The sequence below is a fragment of the Pseudopodoces humilis genome, chromosome 1 (genome assembly GCF_049639895.1).
Source record: "Pseudopodoces humilis isolate 2021_Gansu_Grassland_sample_001 chromosome 1, ASM4963989v1, whole genome shotgun sequence".
Lineage (NCBI taxonomy): Eukaryota > Metazoa > Chordata > Aves > Passeriformes > Paridae > Pseudopodoces > Pseudopodoces humilis.
Window position 1 is genome coordinate 963,961 of NC_142200.1, and position 22,957 is coordinate 986,917.

General features: G+C 50.6%; 3 protein-coding genes across 10 annotated transcripts; 2 read left to right on the top strand and 1 right to left on the bottom strand.

Moving 5' to 3' along the window:
- The first annotated feature begins 85 nt into the window (after nucleotides 1-85).
- On the top strand, nucleotides 86-3,156 carry PYCR3 (pyrroline-5-carboxylate reductase 3). The gene is made up of 6 exons (XM_005516857.2): nucleotides 86-197; nucleotides 1,151-1,215; nucleotides 1,476-1,655; nucleotides 2,139-2,351; nucleotides 2,440-2,532; nucleotides 2,804-3,156. Exons 1-6 carry the CDS (start codon nucleotides 116-118, stop codon nucleotides 2,984-2,986), a joined length of 816 nt encoding a protein of 271 aa, XP_005516914.1. The 5' UTR covers nucleotides 86-115; the 3' UTR covers nucleotides 2,987-3,156.
- A 1,207-nt stretch (nucleotides 3,157-4,363) lies between these two features.
- TIGD5 (tigger transposable element derived 5) lies at nucleotides 4,364-7,189 on the bottom strand. The gene has a single exon (XM_005517371.3). It carries the CDS (start codon nucleotides 7,100-7,102, stop codon nucleotides 5,357-5,359), a length of 1,746 nt encoding a protein of 581 aa, XP_005517428.2. The 5' UTR covers nucleotides 7,103-7,189; the 3' UTR covers nucleotides 4,364-5,356.
- A 576-nt stretch (nucleotides 7,190-7,765) lies between these two features.
- EEF1D (eukaryotic translation elongation factor 1 delta) lies at nucleotides 7,766-22,838 on the top strand. 8 transcript variants are annotated; one of them, XM_014256960.2, is made up of 10 exons: nucleotides 7,881-7,895; nucleotides 9,509-9,617; nucleotides 15,020-15,143; nucleotides 16,823-16,894; nucleotides 19,894-19,962; nucleotides 21,101-21,197; nucleotides 21,289-21,392; nucleotides 21,620-21,856; nucleotides 22,431-22,625; nucleotides 22,735-22,838. In XM_014256960.2, exons 3-10 carry the CDS (start codon nucleotides 15,024-15,026, stop codon nucleotides 22,771-22,773), a joined length of 933 nt encoding a protein of 310 aa, XP_014112435.2. In that variant the 5' UTR covers nucleotides 7,881-7,895; nucleotides 9,509-9,617; nucleotides 15,020-15,023; the 3' UTR covers nucleotides 22,774-22,838. The 8 variants fall into 8 exon arrangements, with proteins under 8 accessions (XP_014112429.2, XP_014112450.2, XP_014112435.2 ...); XM_014256954.2 differs by lacking the exon at nucleotides 9,509-9,617 and having other exon boundaries at nucleotides 7,766-7,895; XM_088052855.1 differs by lacking the exons at nucleotides 7,881-7,895; nucleotides 9,509-9,617 and adding an exon at nucleotides 12,185-13,356 and having other exon boundaries at nucleotides 19,897-19,962.
- The last annotated feature ends 119 nt before the right edge of the window (nucleotides 22,839-22,957 follow it).

Below are 22,957 nucleotides of genomic sequence, written 5' to 3' on the forward strand. Positions count from 1 at the left end.
TTCCTTCTTTACCCCGCCCCTTAAATGCGACTGAACCAATAGGAGAGCAGGGTGTGACTGAATGCTACCAATCAGCGCCGGGGGTGTGGATCTGGGGGCGCGGCCTCGCCCAGCCATGGAGGCGTCCGAGCTCTGGGTCGGGTTCGTGGGCGCCGGGCGCATGGCCGGAGGGCTCGTCCGGGGGCTGCTGCAGGCAGGTACGGGATGGGGGCGACCGGAGGGTCCGTGGCACATGGGTAGGGGAGGGGACATGGGGACAGTCCTGGTCTGGCGCCTTCCCGGCGTCCCTGCGCGTCCGGCGGTGCGGGGAATTGTGGGGGGACATGGGGACAGCGCTCGTCTGGACGCTCCCTGCACTCCCTTCCCTGTTGTCCAGTGGAGATGCATGGGAACAGTCGCATCCTGACCTGATCCCAAAGTCCCAGCCCACCCCCGGGTCCCTGTCCTCCAGGGATGTGGGGATAACCCTGTCGTGGCCCGTTCCCAAGGTCCCAGCCCTTCCCCAGGTCCCTGTGCTCCATTGGAGGAACACGGGGACAGCCCTACCTTGGCCTATTCCCAAGGTCCCAGCCCTTCCCCGGGTTCCTGTCCTGCGCTGGAGGGACATGGGGACAGCCCTTTCCTGCTGCATTTCCCCGGGGACCCTGCTGTTCCCTTGTGTCCCTGTAACACAGATTAGTGTGGGGACATGGGGACAGCCCTGTCCTGTCCCAGTCCCCCAGGGTCCCTGTCCCCCACATCAGTGTGGGGACGTTGGGACAGCCCTTTTCTGCACCCCTCCCCAAGGTTCCTGCTCTCCCCAAGGACTCTGCCCTCCGTGAGGTCCCTGTCCCCCAGATCAGTGTGGGGACATTGGGACAGCCCTGTCCCACAGATAGCGAGGGCACAGCCCTGTCCCTGCTCCCCATGTGTCCCAGATTGTCCCTGTTCCATAGCACAGTGTGGGGACAGCCTTGCCCATTAGGGCCACCTCCATTGTCACTGCACCGACACAAGTGGGTGCCTGTGCCAGCCACACCAGCAGGATCCATCCCCAGCCCCCTCTGCTCCATGTTCTCCTGTGGGATCGTGCTGGGATTGGAGAAATCACATCCCAGTGGAAATCGGGGTGTCTGGGCTTCCACTCATCCCATTGCCTGTGTCCTCCAAGGGAAGGTTCCAGCCAGCAACATCCTGGCCAGCGCTCCCTCAGACAAAAACCTGGATGCTTGGCGGGTGAGTGGGGCCATGGGGCTGGGAGATGTTGGGGTGTCCCTCCCTGTGGGGTCAGAGCACCCTTCCCCCCCACACTGGGGTTTGGCTCATCCTTCCCAGGTCTGGGTGAGATCCAGGCACAGTCTCGGTGGCTTTGTGACCAGAACAAGTCCCCAGGCCGTGGCCCTGCCTCTGGATGTGCCATTTCTGTGAGGGTGCTGGTTTTGGGATGCTGTTTTTGGAGGTGCTGGGCTGTGATCCCTCTCCCTGTCCCTGGGCAGAAGTTGGGCTGCCGGACCACACACTGCAACCTGGAAGTGGTGCACAGGAGCACCCTGGTTTTCCTGGCCACCAAGCCCCACATCCTGCCGGGTGTCCTGGAGGAGATCCGTCCCGCTGTGGGGTCCCACCACATCGTTGTGTCATTGGTGGCTGGTGTCACCATCCAGACACTGCAGCGGGTGAGACTCCTTCTCCTTCTTTTCCCCTTCTCTCCTGCTCCTCCTCTCTTTTTCCTTCTGCTTCCCCTCCTTCTCTCCTCTTCTTCCTCTCCTTTCTTTTTCCTTTATCTTCTCCTCCTTCTTCTCCTCCTCCTCTTCCACCTCCTCCTCCTCCTTGTCTCCTCTGTTTTCCTTGTCCTTGTCCTCCTTCTCCTTTTCCCTTCTCCTCCTATTCTCCTTCTCTCCTTTTTCTTTCATATTCTTCACCTCTCATTCTCCTGTTCCTCCTTTCCTCTTCTTCCCTCCTCTTCCTCCTCCATTTGCACCCAGGCCCATGCGGGACACACCACTGTGGCCTTGTCCCCACCTGGCTGCACCTCCAGCTCCCTCCCTGTGCTCCTCACTTCTCCGCCAGCCTGATGGGTGACACCCACCGGTGTCTCCAGTCACCCTCGGATACTTCCCAGGGCTGGCACCCCTTCTTCCATCCCCATCTTTTCCCAGCTCCTCCCACCCTGGACCAAAGTGCTGCGGATCATGCCCAACCTGCCCTGCGTGGTGCAGGCAGGGGCCATGGTCTTCTCCCGGGGCAGCAATGCGGGTGATGAAGAAGCCGCGCTCCTCAAGAGCCTCCTGTCCTCCTGTGGCCTCTGTGAGGAGGTCCCCGAATCCTACATTGACATCCACACCGGGCTCAGTGGCAGCGGCGTGGCATACGTAAGCTAGGGGGACAGGGGACGCTGTCCTGGGATTTGGGGTCCTCCCCTTGCTCCAGGCTCACCCCGGGATACTCTCCTCTTCCCAGGTGTACCTGTTTGCCGAGGCGTTAGCTGAGGGTGCGGTGAAGATGGGAATGCCGGGCGCCTTGGCCAGCAGGATCGCGGCGCAGACGCTGCTGGTGAGTCCTTGGCACACAGCGACATCGCTCCCCTTCCCTCCTGCCCCTGGGCTCCACAACATCCATTGGGATGAGGGAGGAGGTGCTGGATACCACTCTGCCTCAGTTTCCCCTCTTGGAAGCAAAAACGAGGCCACCAGAAGGGTGAAGGGCATAGCGGTGGGACAGTCCCTCGCCATGGGGGTGTTGGGATGGTGATGCCATCCAAACATGGAGAGGGGGATTTGGGATGTCCCAAATCTCACCTTCTTGGTATCCTGGTGTCCCGTAGGGTGCAGCGAAGATGCTGCTGGAGACGGGGGAACACCCGGCAAAGCTGCGGGGGGACGTCTGCACGCCTGGGGGCACCACGATCTACGCCCTGCACCAGCTGGAGAAGGGAGCGCTCCGGGCCACCGTCATGGATGCCGTGGAGGCGGCCACCAACCGGGCATATGACATGGCCAAGGACTAGTGGACAAGCCCCTTCTGGGACAGGAGGGGTGACAGGGACCAAAGCGAGCTCCTCTGAGGAACAGGGGGATCCTGACAGCTTCAGGAGAACCTGGATGAGGGTGGGAGGTGGTGGAGACACGTGTTACCTCTGCAGGGCTGCAACCAAATAAACGTGGCCAGAGCAATGGGGGGGGTGTGGCTTTTTGTGGTCCCTGTGGTCCTGGGGAGCTGTGGAAGCCACCACGGGGTCACTTCCATGGGGAGGTGACATCCATGATTTCCAGGGATGGAGCTGGTGCCATGCTGGCACCAAGGTCACCAAGGATGAAGCTGGTGTGGGATGTGCAGCACTGGGGAGGGACTTTTGGGAATGAGGTGATGCCACTTTAACCCTGCAAGGGCTGGGAGAATGGCTGCATCCCTGTGGTCAGAGCAACATCCATGAGGATGCTGCCCACATTCCAGAACGATGGGCTCATATTTCAAGAGCTCAAGAGCTCAACCAGCCAAAAAACTGCACCATGATCCCTGATCTGCTCCCAGCTCTGGGAATATCAAGGGGGTAGAAACTCAAACTTGCCCATCAGGAGAGGATCTGAGCCTTTTCCATGCCCTAAACACTTCTTGCCTCCTGGCACTTGCATGGATGCAATTAGCAATGATTTGGGAATTGCTCTGAGGATGAAAAGGTTTTTTCTGGGCAAAACATCACTGGTGGGAACATCTGGATGCTGAGCCCTGACTTTGGATAAGGGCCTGGGGTGCCAGGACAAGAGGGAATGGCTTCCCACTGCCAGAGGGCAGGGTTAGATGGTATATTGAAGGAATTCCTCCCTGTGAGGGTGGGGAGGAACTGGAATAGAATTCACAGAGAAGCTGTGGCTGCTCCATCCCTGGAAATGTCCAAGGCCAGGGTGGACTGAGCTTGGAGCAACCTGGGATAGTGGGAGGTGTCGCTGACCAGAGCAGAGGGTTGGAATTTGATGGAGTTGCAGGTCCCTTCCACCCCAAACTGTTCCATAGTTTTATATTCTCACCCCCCCAAACCAGTTCAAAGTCCTCCAGCCCAATATCTGCTGCTGATCTGTGCAACATTTTTGTCACGCAGCTGAAGCCTCACTCACAAACTTGAAATGAGCCACATTCCAAGCTCCAAAATCTTTTTGAGGGGAGATTTTGGTGCAAAAGATGATAAAAATAAACAGAAACGTGATTTTACATGATTACACCCCATTGGCATGGAGAAAGCCACATTGAGAGGACACAACCCCGTGAAGATCCCCCTGGTGCCACCCCAAATCCCTCTGGGATGGCTCCATGTGACAGTTCACAGACGACAACCTCCACGTGGGAATAAAAATCCATTTAATTTTCATAAACTCTGCTGTGAGGAGACAAAGACCCGACAAATAAAAATCCCCACCCGCCTGCTGACACGGGGCACGGCAGCACTGAGGAGTTCATGTCATTTCCCTCTTCCAATAATTTGGCTAAACACCCTAAAATTTCATTCAAATCAGGTCAGGAGCTGCTAAATTCCTATCAGATGCCTCCAATATTCCAGTTTGGTGCTGGGAGCCCTCTGTGCTCCAACCTCCACTCACTGAGATGTGTCCTCCAGCCCTGGCCACCCCACAAACCCCATGGGGAACACCTCAACCCCCATCCCTGGAACCTTCAGCTCCATGAGGATGCTCAGATGATGGTACCTGGTTCAGCAGGTCTCCGTGGTCCAGGTGTTCCCAGCTGTGATGGGAATGATGGAGCTGACCCTCTCTCATGGATGCCACCCAAGTGTCCCTTTCCTAATTCAGCGCCTGAAGGAAGTTGTCTTAAGCCAGCCCCAACCTATCCTGGTTTAACAGGACTTTGTTTTGGCAGTGGGAAGGGCGTCACAAGCCTCTTCCAAGGTGTAATATTTCCCCTGAAGCACCTCAGGAGTGGTCCCAGCTGGCTGTGCCCACCTCAGCCACACTCTGGGATTTGGGGTTTTTTCAATGTAACATCCCCCATTATCCCGGGGATGCTGAGCAGATCCTTGCCTCGCCCCTTCTCCCACAGAATTGGGGGAACTGGGGAATTTTGGGGGAGGGGGGGCAGCATCCATCCCCTTCTGTCAGTGCCAGTGACCAGGGGCCACAAGGGACATAAAAAATAGCACCTCCTAAATATATTTAGGTAAGGAACAACCCTGGAATTCGAGTTGTTGCACAAAAATCCCCTAAATTGTGACCCACAGGCATCTGGGCTTCCTGATGCCCAGGGAATCACAGTCACAGAGGGGTGAGTGGCACCTCCATTGCCATCCCCCTGGGACAAGCGGGGCATCCCCAGGTCTGTGGCAAACCAGGGGTGGTTGGTAGCCAAAAAAGTGGGGGTTGCTCCTGTCCTAGGATTGGGGGCTGTGGCTGCGGTGCAGCCGCTGAGCCATGGAGATGAGGGAGCGGAGCTGCACCAGCTTCAGTGGCCCCACTTCCCGGGGGTCTTGTCCCTCCAGCCAGCGCAGCGCCGTCTCCAGACCCTGGATGGCTTCCTGAGCCGTGGGGAGCAAAGGATCTCCTCCCTCCCCGCCCCTTTTCCCACCAGCTGCTTCCTCCTCCTCATCCTCCTCCACCCCGCAGCCCTCGGCGCCTTCCTCCTCGGCATCATCGTCCTCCTCTGCACCTGGAGCTGCATCATCTAAGTGCAACCAGTCGGACACTTCCTCGGGAGCCAAGCGCTTGAAGGCCAAGGCGGCCAGGTGGGTCAGGTCACTGAAGACCTTGCTGTCCCCTCCGCCTTCCTCCCCTCCCGGGGTGTCCCCGTGCTCTTCCTCGCCGGGCTGGGGCTCGAAGGCGGCGCGCAGCCCCAGCAGCCAGCACTTCTCGATGGATCCGGGCGGGATGAGATCCCAGGAGAGGCCAGCCAGGTACAGCATGTCCTTGAGGAGGAAGGACCGCACGAAGTCCGCGGGACTGCCGGGGCCGCCACAGGACACGGCCAAGCGCAGCAATTCCCGCTTGTAGAGCTGCTTGAAGGCCGACACCACCCCTTGCTCCAGCGGCGCCGGGATTCGGCCTCCTGCTCCGGCCAAGCCGCTCCCGGAGGGACCCTTGGAGAGGAAAAGCGCACGGATGGACCCGTCCGGGGTCTGGAGTGGCGGGGAATCCTCAGCCCCCGACCTGCAGCGGGATGGAGCGGAGCTGAGCAGCAGCACGGCCTTCTGCTGCAGGCAGCTCCGCCGCAGGTACCGCTTGACCCCCGGCACGAAGTCCTCAAAGAACCAAGCCCGCAGAAGCGCCGGCGCCAGCCGGGCCTCGGGGCTGTAGCGGTAGCAAGCCGGGAATTTCTCCTGGTTGTGATGCCGGAGGCTGGCGGGATCGCGGAGACCCCCGACCACCAAGGGCTTGAGTTTGTGGGAGCCAGTCAAGTTGGCGGCCAGCAGCACCGTGACGCGCTCGCCGCGGGCCGGACGCCTTGCCGTGATTCCAGCACCAGGAAGAAGCTTCCAGAAGAGCCTGGTGATGTTGGCGTTGTAGATCTGCTCATCCCCGTAGCCGCCGGCATCGGGCAGGGCCTCGGCGCGGGTGGCCGGAGCGCGCTCGGGCTCGGCAGGGAGGCCGCCCTCGCCGTAGATGCGTTGGCTGGAGATGCCGTGGCGCTTCTGCCAGCGCCAGAACCAGCCGTGGCTCGCCTTGAATGTGCATTCAGGCCCGTAGATCTGCCGGGCGAAGGCTTCCGCCTGCGCCTGGATGAGGGGTCCGGAGAGCGGCACGCCGTGCTGGCGCAGGGCGAGGAACCAGGCGTAGACGGCGCGGTCGATCTCCTCCTCGTTGGCCAAGCGCATCTTCTTGCGCTGGGTGCCCACCTCGCCGCCGAGCTGCTCCAGGAACCAGCGGAGCTTCGCCTCGTCCTTCAGCCACCCGCGGAGCGTGCCCCCCGGCACCCCGAAAGCCCGGCACACCGACGCCTGGCGCTCGCCCTTCTTCACCCTCTCGATGGCCTGGAGCTTGTCCTTGATAGAGTAGGCGCGGCGAAGCGACATCTTCACCGACACCCCCCCGGGTGATGCGCTGCTGCCTCCACCTCCTCCTCCTCCTCCTGTCCGCCGCCCTCCCGCCATTCCCCCGCCCTCCTCCGGCTCCCCCCCGGGCATGGAGCGACCCCCACATCCATGGGAATGGGGGGCGCGTTATAACCGGGGAGGAATGCGGGGATGGGGTGGGGGGGGCGCGGCGGCGCCTTTGTCTCCGCTCCGGACCCCCGCATGCGCGCACCCGACCACAGCCACTAAGCTGCTCCGCTCCAACCCCCCTTTCCTTGCCAAGTTGGATTCTTCCTCTTATCTCCACCAGCCCCTTTGGGTTGTACTACTCTGCTAAAAGGGGGGAGCACTCCACTCCGCTGCCCTCCCGCCTCACGTCGCTTACCCCCTTGAGCTGTTCCACTTGGCTTCCACGGGAGGGAGAAGAGGTGCACGGAGGGAGACAACGCGCCGCACGCACAGCGCGGGGCCTCCATTTCTCCGTAACTCCCCCCGTAAAATACAGGGGATCCTCCCAGCAGAGGCAGGGAAGTAGCGTGGGGGAAGCAGCGAGGTGGCTCATCCCCCTTTTCGCAGAGTGGTACAACCCACGGGCGCTAGCGGACGTGCTAGGACGAATCCAACTTGGCAAGGAAAAGGGGGGGCAGCGCATTTTAATAGTTACAGGGGGGATGGTTCACTCATCCTGCTTCCACCCCTCCGTGATATTCCACGTGCCTCTTTTATTGTGCGGGGAAACAGGCCCCGCTCTGTGCATGCGACACGTTGTCCCCCTTCGCCACCCCCCCAGGCGCCACGTGTGGTACGCGCCCCCCCCATAACTCTCCGCGCGCCGCGCGCCGCCCCCCTCTATCCCGGCGGCGGCCAAAGGGAGCGGCGGGGCCTTGAGGGGTCAACGCTGCCGGTGAGTCCTGGTTTCCAGCCCCTTGCAGCCCCTACGGATCCTTATATCCCCACTTAGCGTCCTTTATCCCTCCCCCTGAGCCTCGGTAATGGCAGTTTCCGGGGTCTGCAGAGCGTCCTTTACCCCTCTAGGGCGGGAGGTGGGGGGAGGCCCTCGTGATATTTGGGTTGAAGGGGCTCAGGGAGTCCTTCAGGGTGTGTAGGGTTCTTTTTTCATCTCAGAATCCCCAAGCAAGTGGTTGTGGTAACCCCTTTTATTCTCTTTAGGGCAGTTTTCCTGTGGAAAGAGGGATTTGGGGATCCCCTTATAGGGAATGGGGCTCTTTACCTCACAGTGGTGGGAAGAGGGGAGTTTTAGGGGTTCTTCTTGTATGTGGGGGTCTCTCGCCCTGTTAAAGCCTCAGAAAAGGGAGTTTGGGGAGGTTCTCCCATTGTCTTTAGGGCCCATTCCATTTCCCGAGTGTCCCGAGGGAGAGGATTTGGGGTGCTCTTGGTTTTGGGATAACTTTTCCATGCTTAGAATCCTAGGAAATGCTGGGGTGACCCCCCCTTTCCTCATGTTTTCAGTTTTTCTTCCATTAGTAGGTTTGGAGAGGGAGTCATGGGAGTCCCTAAGAGTCCTGAAGGAAAGGATTTGGGGATGCCCTCGTTCCTTGGGATTACTTTCCTCACTTAAGATCCCAAAGAATATTGTGGTAGGACTCCCCACTCTCAATGTTTTAAGTTCTTTTTCCCTTAAAAGTTCTGGGTAGGGGCATGTGGAAGCCCTCTCCCCATTCCCTGTGGAATTCCTCCACTCACACCCCAAAAAAGAGGATGTGGGAGATACTCTCATTACCTGGGAAATCCTTTTCCCCCTTCCAGGCGCAGGGAAGGGGGGAATTTTAGGATTTGCCATGTCTTTGTGGTCCTTTTCCCAGGATTTAGGAACTCTCTGTTACAGGTAAGGGGTGAGTGGGCTCATGTTGGGGGGATCTTCCTAAACCTTTGTGGTTTTCCACATATTGTGGGGACATATTCCCTGTTTTTTAGGAATCTTCCTGCTGTATTAAAGCCTCACCTCTTCAAGTCTGGATTGGGTAGGGGGGGAAAATGATCAGTGTTATTCCTACCCTGGTAGGGAAGGGAATTTAGGGATCTCACACATCCCAGCTGCTCCAGGTGCCTTGAGGGTCTGCTCCTCCCATTCCTGGGATTTTTTGTCCAGTCACTTGCTGCAAAGGGAAACCGGACGTGTCCTGGCACGGAGCAGCTGATCCATCCCATATCCCAACCCCCTTGGCTGCTTTTCCAAACTTATCCCAGAGCTGGGAAACGTGGAAAATCAGCTCTAGGTGCACCTGGGCTCTGCTTATCTCACCTGCCCCTCTTTCCTCATGCTGTTATTCCCAAATTTCCGTCACCTTGGTGGGGCTTGTCCTCTCCTTTTTTTTTTCCTCTTTTAACTGGATGCTCAGGCGGGAGGGATCCATTTCCAAGCTATTTTGGGAACAGGCAGAGCCTGCTGTTGTGCTCCATGGGGTTTTTGAGGGATTACATCCCTAACTAAACTTGCTGAGGCTGCCGCATTGGCATTCCCAGAAATTCCATATGGATTTGTTCTGTCGCATCCAGGTCACCGATGATTTGGAATTGATTTGGATCCCGATGGTCACAGTCCTTAGGGATGAGAAATTCTCTTTTCCGAGCTGTTTTGCTGTAATTCTTTCATCTCCTTTTCCAGGTGTGTCCCATTTCTCCCTGACCTTCAGGTTGGATTTTTCCACACCTGAGCTGTTCATTCCCAACTCTTTTTTTCCCCTGTTTCTCCTGAAGGTGACATGTTCCCAGTTTTTGCCTTCTGGTGATTTCCCATATCCATGACTATCTCATTAGGAATTTTCGGCTTGGAGCAGAAAATTGTGATTTTAGGTGATCAAGGATGGAAATTTTGGTGTTTTCCTGGAATGTGGAGCTTTGTCTCATAGCAAAGGTGATTATAAGGGTCTGACTTAGGGAAGAGCCAATTTTAGGGAGTGAAACCAGCAGGAATTTGGGAAGAGCCAATTTTAAGGAATGAAACCAGCAGAAGAGCTAGTTTTAAATGAATAAAACATTAGATACAATTGTTAATATTTTGATTTATTTTGATTCTTCTGATGGTTCTTGAACTCATCCTGAATTTCTGGGCTGTGACTTCCCAGTGGAGAGCCACAGCGTGGTTTTTAATCCTAAAACTTTGTGTTTGATGAGGTAAATAATGGCAATTTTGGGTGGAAATTGTTGAAAGGTGATTGTTTGTGTGATTAAAATCCCTTTTTCCCAGGTTCCTCCAGGAAAACTGATGGACACAGAAGAGAAATGACATTTTTTTCCCAATTTTCCCTTGTTTAGGAGCTTTATTTCCTTGGAAATTTGGGGTTTTTCCAGGACTGAACATGAGGTTTGGCTGCTCATGGAAGCAAAAAGGTGCTGCAGGAATGTTTGGAATCACCCAAAAATTGGGCTCCTGAATTCCATCAACCAATTCCATCCATGCCAGGATTGGAATGGCAAGTTGGGAATTCTTAGGCTGCCGGGATGGGAAAATCCTTTTGGATAACATCGTGATAATGTTACTTTCCTTGTTATTAAAATGGAAATAAACTCGTTTTCTGTGGGTGTTGGTTCACAAACTTCATGGAGTTCTGGAAAGTTCATCAGCTCCAAACTTCATTAAAATGTTAATTAATTAATCCATTAATTATTAATTAAGTAATTTATCTGAGGAGCTGCTGCATCCATAGAAATTAGAATTTTTCTCTAATTTTATCCTGTTTTTTTTTAATGCTGTCATAGGAGAAAAAAAAGTAAGTATCTTTTAATTGTTGTGTGCTTTTTTGGGAATTCTGGAAAATCTGGGAATGTCAACACTGGTGGGATATTTATTAGACAAATTACTGCTGAGTTTTCTTGGAAAGAATTAATTTTTTAAGGCTTTTTTAAATTAATTTCAGCTTTCTCAGTTGGAGGGAATCTCCTGGGAGTTCCTCATTATGGAATTCCTACCCCATAATTCACCTCATCCATGAGGGCTACAATTCCAGGGCTTGGAGCTGCTTAAAAACTGGAGCAAAATGACTTTAAAAAAATAGATTAAATAATGGGGAAAAAATTAATTTTTAAATTTAGTTTTAAAACAAAAAAAATTTGGATTTTTTTGTGCAAAATACCACATTTTTTTATTATTTTACTCTTTTATTTACTGTAATAAATTTATTTCTGTGTAAAGGTTCTAACAAGAATTTATTGCTCCATAAAATATAAGAGAAAAACATAAAATAAATTCAAAAAAAGGTTTAATTTTATTTTTTTTTTCTTCAAATTCTGAATTGAAAACTCAAGTTTTAAGCATTTTTAGCTGAATCAAAGTTTTCCAGCTCCAGGGAAAAAAAAAGAAAAATCTCCTTTTGCCATTCCTAATAATTTGTCTAATTGGAATCTAATTAATATTTTGGACTGTCTAAATTTAAATGTTTAAAGGCAAAAGTGTAATTTATTAATATATAAATTTAAATGGAAATACTCAAGACCCAAAAAAGCATTTATGTAAATTTTAAATTAAATTTTAAATTCAAAGCAATAGATTTTATATTTAAACTAAAATTAAAAATTAAATCAAAATTTAAAGCTAAGCCTTGGATGTGAGGCTTCCAAATTCTTCTAGGAATTCTTGTAATTACAAACCTTTGCAGATATTTCATCTGTCTTGGAATTTTGTTTGGCAACCTGCCAAGGTCAATTTTTATTAATTACTTTATTAATCACTAAATTTCCAGCTCCTGGACAGGTTTAATTTGCTGATAACTTGGATTTTATCCCAAAATTAAATCCCAGTTTTTCAGCAGCTGCCTTTTAGTAGGAAAACCCAACCAGTAGTAAATGACAACCTCCAAAAACTCAAAAATTTGAGCCAGTTTTCCCAAAATTTTGCCTAATTTGGAATAAGTAGCAAATAATGACTAATCTGCTAACTTGGAATAATATCGTGTAATTTCCAAGGATTTGGACAAAATCCTGTGGGATTTTTTTCCTGCCTGTTGCCTTAAAACTTGGAATAATGGGGGGAATTCTTGGCAGGAATATTTTAGGAGGAAGGCTGTTTCAGCCACATTGAATTCCTTGGAATTCAAACTTCTCCCAAAAGGGAAAAAAGAAATGGAATATTTGCGCTTTTTCCTGGGAATGTTAGTGGATAAAAAACGTCTCCTGCATGCCCTTGCTTTGCTCTGCTGCCACTACATTTGTTGTGCTTATTTCTCCATGCTGCCCATTTTTTTCGGGAAGATGAGGACACGGAAAAACCCCTGCTCTGTGGACAAAGTTTGGCTGGAAAAGCACCGGAACGACGAAGCCGAGCGGGAAGTGCCGGAGCGGGAAGCGCCGGAGCCCGAGGCAGTCAACGGGATCTGCCATGAGGATTCCATTGAGGGGGAATTCAAGGGAGACCTGAAAAAGCCCCGGAATGGCAAAAAACAGCGGAAACGGAAGCGTTCCCCAAAACCCAAAGCTCAGGATTCCAAGCTGGAGGCGATCCTGGCGGGAATGTCGGCAGAGCATGTGTGGTTTGACAAGCCCTTGTATGACCGCGCCGAGAACGCCTACAGGAAAAAATTAGCGGGTTCCCAGAGTTGGGAATTGCCTGAGACTGGAAAAACGTCTCAGGAACCTCCTGCTGTGGCGAGGTCGAACTCCAGCCAAGATATTCCCAAGGCAAGGATGCTCCCGGCATGTTCCCACGGGAGCCTGGCCGCCTGTCACCACGTTGTCCAAGGGGTTTGGATCAACAAGTTTGACTTCGATAAGGCCGAGAGGGCGTTCATGGAAAAATCCCAGTTTTTCCTTCCTCCCAACGTCCTGGCCATCCCATCGGTGTGGGCGAATTCCAGGCTGGGAACACCGGATGAGGGCTACGGCACGGCCTTGCCCACTCCCGCCACGCCAGGCTTGGCTCCCGGCATTCCCAACTCTCCCGTGGCCTCCATTCCCAGTTTGCCCAGCTCTGACCAGCAGACGGTCAATGGGAAGCCGCAGATTTCCAACTGGGAAGTTCTGGCATCCGAGGTGTGGCTGGAGAAGCCTCTCTACGATGATGCTGAGAAGAATTTTTATGAGAAGATGTTGGACGGGCACCCCTCGGATAAAACCCAGTGGCGGCAACGCGGCTGCCCGGAAGCATCCAGGAATCACAACCTTGGGAAGCAAACTGGGATGGCCACCACCAACCCTCAGCTTCCTGATATTCCCAAGGAAAACCCCACCTGCTTTTTCCTGCACAAGGACAGCGAATCCGTGTGGCTGAATAAGGTGACCTACGACAGGGCCGAATCCCGATATTTTGCCCTGGAAGCGGCCAGAGCAGCAGAGAAAACAGGGATCCAGGAATCTGCAGCAAGAAATCCCTCCCATCCAGCTGCTCCAAGCACTCCTGCTCCAGAAATGAAGTAGGAGAAGTTTATTTGGGGGTAATGCCCATGCAAAAAAAAAAAAAAAAGGCTGGGTCAGGATTGAGCCAGGAGGAATTTGCATGTGGAGAAGACTGGGTGGACTTAGAGATGATCCTGGTGGGCAGGGAGCAGGGGGAAAATCCTTTAAGGAATTCCCCTGAATTCCTGAGGAATTATGGTGGATAAATGCTGTGTTTGTGTGGAGCTAGAAGTTGAATGTTTAAAGGCAGGGTTGGGAAGTATCCCCCTTTTTGCATGGATACAGCACCATCCTCCTTTCCATCCTCTCATTCCATATAAAAATCAGCATCATAACCAGGATCCAGCTTGAAGAAGGTTTGGAAGTGACTGGAAAACAATTTAGGGAATCACTCCGGTGGGAGCACGTGCTGTAGTTTGGTTTTTTGAGGGAATTTATATTCAGTCTGTGAATTTTTGGAATGCCTTTGGATCCTCTCCAAAGGCAGAGCTAAGGTAGGGATGGATATTCCTGGAAAAAAAGACTCTTGGAGCATCCGTCTTCATTTCTGACACTTCTGATCCATGAGTTTTGTTGGGATTTGTTGTAGAGCTTTTAGGATCTTTGTGTCAAGGGATTTGGGGGTCAAATACCTTTTACTTGGTCCTGTTTGGGATCATTTCCTCTTCAGTTGCTCATAACTGGAAATTTGGGAAAATCCATGTGTCTCTGTAAAAACGTGGGATAAATTTGTCTGTATTGGGGATTTTCTGCAAATGATCCTGGTTGGAATTCCAGCAGATCCTGGAGATTTGGGTGTGGAGGGTGGTTTTGCTGCAGCTCCTGTGTCTGGTTGGCCTCTGGTCTCTTCCAAGTGGGTAGATAAGAAGGGATTTGATTTCAGGACGATCATATCTGGCTTCTGTGGAAGTGTTTTATGGAAAACTGGGGTTTGGGATAACGAGGAGAGGCTTTGTGGAGCCTGCTCCAGTCGTGGTTTCCTTGTGCTGCTATATCCCTGCTCTCCACCTCCTCAGACTTCTGCTGGCTCTGTCCCCTGCTGGAATTCAGGGCACTTGCTCTTTTCCTGTTTCCCTTAAAATTAAGAATTTAACCCACCTTGGAAGCTGCTCCGTAAAAAAACCCCATTTCCCAGCAGGATTTGGGCTGTTTTGTGATGTTTTTCCCTGTAGTGCCAGGTCTGTCCCTTCCAAGTATTGCTGATTTTTATCAAAAGATTTCCCAGTGAACTTGTGGGTGCCCCATCCCTGAAGCATCCAGGGAAAGGTTGAATGAAGCTTGGAGCAACCTGGGATAGTAGAAGGTGTCCCATGGAAGGAATTTGGAACTAATGATCTTTATGGTCTTTTCCAACCCGATCCATTCCATGATTTCTATTCCCTTTTTATTCTCCTACACAAGCCATTTTCCTTAGCATGAACCAGAAAATCCTGGGGTTTTGAGGTTTTTTTGTGGAATAAAGTCTGGATCAGCTGATTCATCCCATCCCCACTCCATGTCCAGGTCAGGCAGGTGGGTGATTAATCTGTGCTGCTTTTTTAAGAGGATCCCAGATACTTAAATCCGCAGCCAAGCCGAGCTGCAGGCACAGAAACCGCTCCTGACGAGCTGTTTCTTCAATTCCTTCAATACTTGTGGGAATTAAGTTTTTGTGGATATTTTCCCCCCTTCTTTTCCCAGGAAAATGGCTGTGGATTACTTCCTGCACGACAAGATCTGGTTCGAGAAGTACAAATATGACGACGCCGAGCGAAGGTTCTACGAGCAGATGAATGGCCCCATGGGTGGCCCCTCCCGCCAGCAGGTAATTCCCAATCCCAGGAATTCCAGAGTAAGTCAAAGGACATGATCCACCTTTATTTTTGTGGGATTTCCGCTCTTGGTGCTGGTTTTTTCTGCCAAGTCTCACTGGAGCTCTCTGTTTATGACCCATTTTGGTTTTGTTTTTTTTTTTCCCCCCACTGTTTTCTGTGGAATCTGAAGGATTTGATCCCAAGGAAATGGGAGATCAGATGCTCTTCCAACAGGTGAACCATTCCCAGCTTCCAGCAGTTGTCCTTAATTTTTCCAGGCTGCTGAGATTTCTGGGGGCACAGATTGAGCTGGAAATCCCCAATTTTATGGGCAAAGAGCCTCCCTGCCCCCCTTCATCCAGGGAAAACACTGCTTTGCTTCCATTTTGGAGCAGTCCTTTGGGATATTCCAAGAGAATACAAACAACCTAAAGTTTGAACAGAGGCACCACAGCTCCAAAGATTTTTTGGGGGGGATTTTTTTTATCCTTCTTTTTGTTCTCCTGGAAATATTCTGGGTGTTCCAGTGGAAGACTGTTCGTGGTACCGGTGAGTTGGGGAGGGAAAGGTGGAGGGCAAAGCATGATCCTGCTGGGCTGAAATATTTCCAGCTTCAATATTATCCCAAAATTATTCCTGTTCCAAGGTTCAGAGCTTTCCGAACCTCTTCCTGCTCCTAACTGCTTGTGCCTTTGGAATACTGAGTGTTCAGTGCCTCTTTTCCAAGCGTTTTACAGGAAAGCTTTTTGCTGAAATCATAACTTGCAGGCACATTCCAGGTATTCCTGCTGCCCATCCTGGCTTAGGTGCTGGCAATGCACCTGGAGGGATCAGGAATAAAAAAAATTGGGAGCTCTGGATGAGTGCTGGAAGTCGGTTTTGGAGTGAAAACCTTTTGGAACAGTTGAACTATTTCAAGGCACATCAGGAGCTTCCAGTGGAGGAGTTTGGCCTGGGAGAAGTGGTTTGAAGGATGTTTGGAGATCCTGCAGAAATTTATCAGCCACTTCCCCTATGGAAAAATATCCTTAAAACCTCCTTGGAAGCAGCAGGAAGTGGGGCCCACCTGGATGTGTCGAGGCTGTTTCTCCTTTATTTTCTGTTTAACTCAGGATTTGGGGGTTTGTGGGAAATTTCCCATCTCGGGTCTTGCTGGTGGGGGTTGCAGTCTGGGAAAGGCAAGGAGTGAATGGATCATGGAATTTCTAGGGAGGGAGTCTTGAAATCCAGGCTAAGGCATGGCAGTGGGAGCATAGGGAAAAAATTCCTGGTGTTCTGGGTCCCACCTCTCTGGATAGAGCAGAGTCAGGGTTGTCACTTCTGCCTGAACTCAGGTAATATTATGGAAAAATCCTGCCGCAGACTGGGTTTTTAAGGAGTTCTGGAGTCACTCCAACCCCCTGGCAGCTTCCCAAACTTTTCAGGGTAATCACAGGGAATTTAAAAGCTCTTTGACTGGATGATCCTTCTGGACATGTGACTAGAGACTGCCCGATTTAGCCCCAATCCTTACAGCAAAAATTGCTGAATCATGGAAAGAACAATTCCCAGTTTTCCCAATTCCCTTGCTCTTCCTTCCTTTCGTTGTTTTTTGGTTTTTTTTTTAACTTCCCTGATGAACTTTTTTTCCCATGTTTTAATATTTTTTTTTTTAAAAAGAAACTCTTGGTTCTTTCTGCGCTGTTTGCAGGAGAACGGAGCCAGCACGATCCTCCGCGACATTGCCAGAGCCAGGGAGAATATCCAGAAATCGCTGGCCGGAGTGAGTACCCAAGCTCTCACCAGCTGGCTGCCTGCATCCTATTTTTTTTTTTTTCTTTAATGGAATTCTAATCCCATAGATTGGCTTCTTGGTTGGAAGTTAGAGGAGAAGACCAAGGTGTGCAGCGCCGTGTGCCACCGGCTCCGTCCCGTCCCGTCCCCACGCGCTGCTCGCCCGCAGTGCTGCCAAAACTGGATTTGGGTTAAAAGAATTCCCTGAATTGGGCTTCTCCTTCCCTTTTTTTAATTTTTTTTCCTTGTTTTTTTTTTTTCCTGGTGGGATGTTCCTATGGGCTTTAACTAACAGGTTCCAACTCGCTGAGTGTGTGGCTCTTTTTTGGGATACACTGGGCTGCCACCTTCTCTTCCCCATTTTGCTTCCATTTTAGGGTATTTGCAAAAAAACAAAAAAAGTGTTTCCCATCTGCTGCATCCAGGGAATTCAGCTTGGCTACAAGCTCCAGGACTGGAGCATCCTGGAGGAGCTCAGGAATGTACTTGTGGAGGTTTTTATCCTGAGTGCAGGCTAGAGTGTTAAAAAAAAAATCTTTCTTGTAAAAGTAAGTTAAAATACTAATTAGTGGTTTTATGGGAAAGAAAATCCGTGGAATACAGCCCAGGTGACTTGATTTGCAGTGGACTCCCAAAGGAATCCATCCATTATTTGGACAGTCCAATATCAGGGAACAAAAAGGAATTCCCCCTTTCCCAAGGGGAATATTCCATATCAACAGAAAGGAGCCAGACATTTGGGATGAATATAAGGAATCAGGATTTCAGCCAACAGCTTAAGGAAAAATTTCCCTGAACTGGCTCATTTTATTAAAAAAAAAAACAAAAAAGTGGATAAATGAGGCCCCCGTCCCAAACAGGGTCAAAAATTCCTTTGGGAAGAACTTTTGGAATTGGGCAAGGGGCAGGGAATCTAAACCCAAATCACCTGGAAGTGCTGCTCATCCTCATCTTCCAGAGTGTTTTGCCAAAGATGAGGAATTTCTTTCCTGACTCCTGTTAAAGAGCTTTTTTGGGAGAGAATCCCAGAAGTTTGGAGCATCCAGGTGCTGTAACAGGGATTGGCTAAAGCAACAGCCCAAAGTCAAAGGACAGGAATTTTGGGATATAAATGGTTCGAGGATTAGTGCTGGATGTAAAAAATTCCTCTGCTGGATATTTTTTGTTCCTGGGAAAGGGGTTGGATCTTCCACGTGGCTGAAAAATTGTTGGAATATCCCTCAAGGATTATTATTAATCTTGGATAACCAGGCTGGACTTCAGAACATTCCTAAACTTTCCAGACATTCCAGAACATTCCAAACCCCAGATTTACATTGTGTGATCAAGAGAAAAGCGGGAAGAGCAAAAGTCCCAGGATTTTTGTCTTTCCTTCCTCCAGAGTTACTGTCAGGGGTCTTAGGATGTGGCAAGGGAAGAGTTGGCTGTGAAAAGATAGGAAAATGGGAGTTTAGTGCATTTTTGCTGGGAATTTCAGGCTGGGATTGTGCCATAAAACGTAGGAATGAACACTTGGAATATGATGAGAGTCTGGAGTTCCTCGATTATGGGGAAAAGCAGGAAGTGGAATAGGAAATTCCGCCTGAACACAAGGAAAAATTGTATTGTCTCTGATATTTAAAATGTATTTTAGGATTTCAAACTTCAGGGAATAACAGATGTTTATATCCCAAATTGTTCAGCTGAAGTCCTGTTTCGTACCCTTCATAATTTCCAGGGGTTTGATTTGTTTGGATAATTAAATTTATGCACAATCCCAGTTTTCCCAAGCACTTCAGCCATCCAAAATATTCCACATGGGCTGCAGCTTTAAGGTGGGTTGAGTGCAAAAATTATGGCTTAAAAATAAAGGATTTGAAGGTTTTGTCCAAGAGTACAGAGGAAGGGAGGGAAGTGATGCTGTGGAACTCCCCACCTTTGGAATTTTGAATTCTTATCCCTGATAAAATTCACAGATGCTTGTGTGGAGCTGGAAGTTCTAAGAGGGAATGTTTTTTGTGTGCTGTAGTGGAGGTGTCGTGTCCACATTCCCAAATCTTGGAGCATCCTCTCCTCAGGGAAGATCCCACAGCCTCATAAAGGCAATTTTTCCATAATTTTTGAGGATTTGGGACATGGTTGTGCTTCTTGCATTGTCTTACGGGTTGCAGTTAAGATCTCTTGATTGTTTCAGCTTGGGACATGTATCCCTCGCTCTTCCCATGCTCTTCCCTCTGGTTTTTTTTTTAGGAATTATTATTGACAGGGAAGAGAAATCTCCTCTCCCTGTGCTGCCACTGCTTGGGCACCTCCAATCCTGGGATCAGTTTTGGGCCCTCATGACAAGAAGGACATTGGGGGGCTGGGGTGTTTCCAGGGAAGGGAATGGATTGGGAAGGGTCTGGAGCAGCTGTGGGAGCTGGGAGGGCTCAGCCTGGAAAAAAAAAATGAGGTTCAGGGGGGACCTTCTCGCTTCCACAAATCCCTGACAGGATTTCCAGGTGGGAATTGGGATCTACTCCCAGGGAATGAGGGTTAGGGTGAAAGGAAACCACCAGAAGGAAAATTCAGCTGGGATATTAGGAAAATTCCTCATGGAAAGGGCTGTCCTGCCCTGGCATAGAGGTGGAGTCCCCATCCCTGGAGGGATTTAACATCCCTGTGGATGTGGCACTTGGGGGACGTACTCAGTGGTGGCCTTGGAGGAACTGTTGGACTCGATGGGATCAGAGGGATTTTCCCACCTCCTTAATTCCATGATTTCCATCCTTGGAGCATCAGGGCTGGCATGGTGTGATGAGCCCACAGCGCTGCATGAGCTCCCTGCAGACACCGAGATGTTTGTGGAGAAGACCCCAGAATTCCTGGGGGAATGTTTGCGTGCAGTGCAAGGCTGTTTTGCCACTGCTCCATAACTTCCCCTTGCATGCACCTCTTCCCTGCGCTTGAGGTTCCCTCTGGAATTGCGAAACCTTTTCCCATCTTCCCAAACTTTTTCCCATCCTGCAGCAGAAGACGCCTGCTCGGAGCAAGGAAGCACCTTGTGCCCGTCGCAAGAAACAGTCGGGACGCTCCGCTGTAAGTGAGCCATGCACAGATGGAGCCTGTGGAAAAACGGGAGAAGATTTGGTGGGACAAGGATGGAGCAAGTTCTCCTTCCTCAGGGTTTTTCCTTTGGCACTGGGATACACCTGGATAATGAGATCTGACAGCAGGGAGTTGTCCCAGCTCTGTGTCCAGGGATCTGCACTTGCCTTTCCTCAGCCTGAATCCACAGCTGAGGCAGAGATGGAATTTTTTCCTGCCTCTTTTGGTATTTCCTGGCCTTATCCCTGGAAGTGTCCAAGGCCAGCTTGGACAGGACTTGGAGCAGCCTGGGATGGAGAAATGTGTTGGTCTGGATGATCCTTAAAATCCCTTTCAACCCAAACCATTCCATGATTCAGACTTTGTGCCTCATATTCTTCATCTTATCCCTTCTTTTCCCTCTTTCCATCTTATGTGACTGCTGAGATTCCACATCAGAATGAAAAAGAATAAATTATTCTCTCTTCTTTTCACTTAGAAATGACAATTCAAGGGCAAATCCTGATATTTTCTTCCCCTTTGCTGCCTGAAATTGATGGATAAGGAACCTCCTTAACATAAATAAAACCCAAAAAACCTCTTTTTTTTTTTTTTTTTTTTTTTTTGCTGTCAAAAAATCCTTTGTAAGGTAGGGTTGGAATAATTACTCTGTCAGGATGTGTTAAAGCAGATTGAAATTGTTAGGGAGAGGAATAAAAGGCTGGGCTGTAAAGGTGGGAGTGTATAATTCCTGGGATCTTTCCAGCTTTCCCAGTGTTACCTTAGGCAGGTCATTCCTGTCTCTCAGTGAGCTGAGAGAGGAGACCAAGGGACTTCAAGATTTTTAAGGGGCTTGGTGTGGAATTTTATATAAATGTTACGTGGTTTTAGTGGCATTTTGGGATCTGGGAGTGGGAAAAGTGATTTTATCCTTTGCTCCTTGGTGCCAGCTGAAATTCCTTTAGGGATTTAGTCCATGCTTAATTTTACAGAGCTGCTCCATTAGTTTCTATCCTAATTTAGAGAAAATATCCTGGGTTTTAGTTCAGCTCCTGAACTTCTTCCCTCCCTGAAGACACGACTCTGCTTTGCTTCGTGGGTTTTTTCAGGAAGAGGAGACACAATTTCACCCCGGTTTTCCTCATTGCAGAGTGCAAGCACAACCTCCTCTGGAGCTGCTGGTGACCAAAATGAGCTCCTGTCCCGAATTTCCCACCTGGAAGTGGAAAACCAGAACCTCCGCAGTGGTGAGTGGGAGAATTCCTCGTTCTGGCTGGAGACCTGACATGCAGCTGGGAATTTAAGGTCCTTTTTCCTATTTTTCTCTCCTTTTTCCAGTTGTTGCAGACCTCCAGATGGCCATTTTCAAGCTGGAAAGCCGCCTGAATGCTCTGGAGAAATCCTCAACTTCCCACCAGCCCTCACCTGTTCCTCCAACCCAGGTGAGCCTTGGAAAAATGCTGGAATTTTTCTCTAGGAGTTATAACCAAAGATCCATGTGGACAAATGTTGTGTTTTGAGAAGTCCTTTATAAATCCCACAGCATGGGGATTGTTCAGTGTCTTGAGCAGTGGAGATTCCCATTCCTGAGCTTTCTTGGCTGCTCTGCTCCAACACCAGTTTAATCTTTTCTCTCTTTTTCCCTTAAAAACCCTCGGATCTGGTGAAGAAAGTGGAACCGTTCAGCGTTCCCTCAAAAAAAGTGGAGCTCCCGGCCAAGAAAGCCACGCTGGCTGCTGCTGAGGATGATGAGGACGATGACATCGACCTTTTTGGGAGTGATGATGAGGAGGAAGACCAGGAAGCTGCCAAAGTCCGGGAAGAGCGGCTCCGGCAGTACGCGGAGAAGAAGGCCAAGAAGCCGGGACTCATCGCCAAGTCTTCCATCCTGCTGGATGTGAAGCCGGTGAGTGGCTTTTGGAATTTGGGAGCTCTGTGGGGGAGGCTGGGAATCCTCTCTCATCCAAGTGGATGGTGGTGGCACCTGTGGTATTCCAAACAAAGGCTGGGAGCGATGTGGGATTTGTTGCCGTAGAAGCCTGGAATGGGTTTGGATGGATGGGACCTTAAATCCCATCTCATTCCATAGGCAGGGACAATTTCCACTATCCCAGGTTGCTCCAGCCTGGCCTTGGACGCTTCCAGGGGCAGCCACAGCTTCTCTGGGAATTCATTCCAGGGCCTCAGCAGCCTCCCAGGGTGGAATTTCTTCCCAATAGCCCATCTAATCTCACCCTATTCCAGTTTAAAACCATTCCCCCTTATCCTGTCACTCCATCTGTGTCCAAAGTTCCTCTCCGGCTCTCTTGGATCTCCTTGAGGTACTGGAAGGGGCTCCAAGGTCTTCTGGAGCCTTCTCCTACCAAGAAAGGGCACTTTGGATCAGTTGCGACATTCCCAGAGGTGTCACCTGGATACTCTTTGGGGCTGCCGACACTCTCCAGGAAAACACTAAAACCTCCCAATTCCCACTTTTCCAGTGGGATGACGAGACCGACATGGCCAAGATGGAGGAGTGCGTCCGGTCCATCCACATGGACGGGTTGGTGTGGGGAGCCTCCAAACTGGTCCCAGTCGGATATGGCATCAAGAAACTCCAAATCCAGTGTGTGGTGGAGGACGAGAAAGTCGGGACAGATATCTTGGAGGAGGAGATCACCAAGTTTGAGGACTATGTAAGTCTTGAAATGGGATGTGGGAAGGGCCTGGAACCCATGGGAGGGGGGTTAACTCATGTGTTTTTCTGGGAACACCTGCATGACTCCAGCTTTTGTCCCCTTCCAGGTGCAGAGTGTGGACATTGCTGCTTTTAACAAGATTTAGAAGGAAAAACTGTATCCCCCCTTCCTCCGAACCCGGAATTAATAAAGATGAACATTGGGAGTGCACGTTGGGTTGTGGGTTTTTCCCTCGGGTGCAGCTTCTCCAGGGCGATTTGGTGGGAGATTCTGGGATATTTGAGCAACCTGGACTAGTGGAAGGTGTCCCTGGCCATTGCAGAGGATTG

Excerpts from the sequence above, each read along its gene's own strand:
- PYCR3 (XM_005516857.2), top strand. The coding sequence starts at position 116 with ATGGAGGCGTCCGAGCTCTGGGTCGGGTTCGTGGGCGCCGGGCGCATG. Across the intron at positions 198-1,150 it reads CCGGGGGCTGCTGCAGGCAG|GGAAGGTTCCAGCCAGCAAC; the intron begins GTACGGGATGGG and ends GTGTCCTCCAAG. Across the intron at positions 2,352-2,439 it reads GTGGCAGCGGCGTGGCATAC|GTGTACCTGTTTGCCGAGGC; the intron begins GTAAGCTAGGGG and ends TCCTCTTCCCAG.
- TIGD5 (XM_005517371.3), bottom strand. The coding sequence starts at position 7,102 with ATGCCCGGGGGGGAGCCGGAGGAGGGCGGGGGAATGGCGGGAGGGCGG.
- EEF1D (XM_088052873.1), top strand. The coding sequence starts at position 12,200 with ATGAGGACACGGAAAAACCCCTGCTCTGTGGACAAAGTTTGGCTGGAA. Across the intron at positions 19,963-21,100 it reads AACAGTCGGGACGCTCCGCT|AGTGCAAGCACAACCTCCTC; the intron begins GTAAGTGAGCCA and ends TCCTCATTGCAG. Across the intron at positions 21,857-22,430 it reads TCCTGCTGGATGTGAAGCCG|TGGGATGACGAGACCGACAT; the intron begins GTGAGTGGCTTT and ends CCACTTTTCCAG.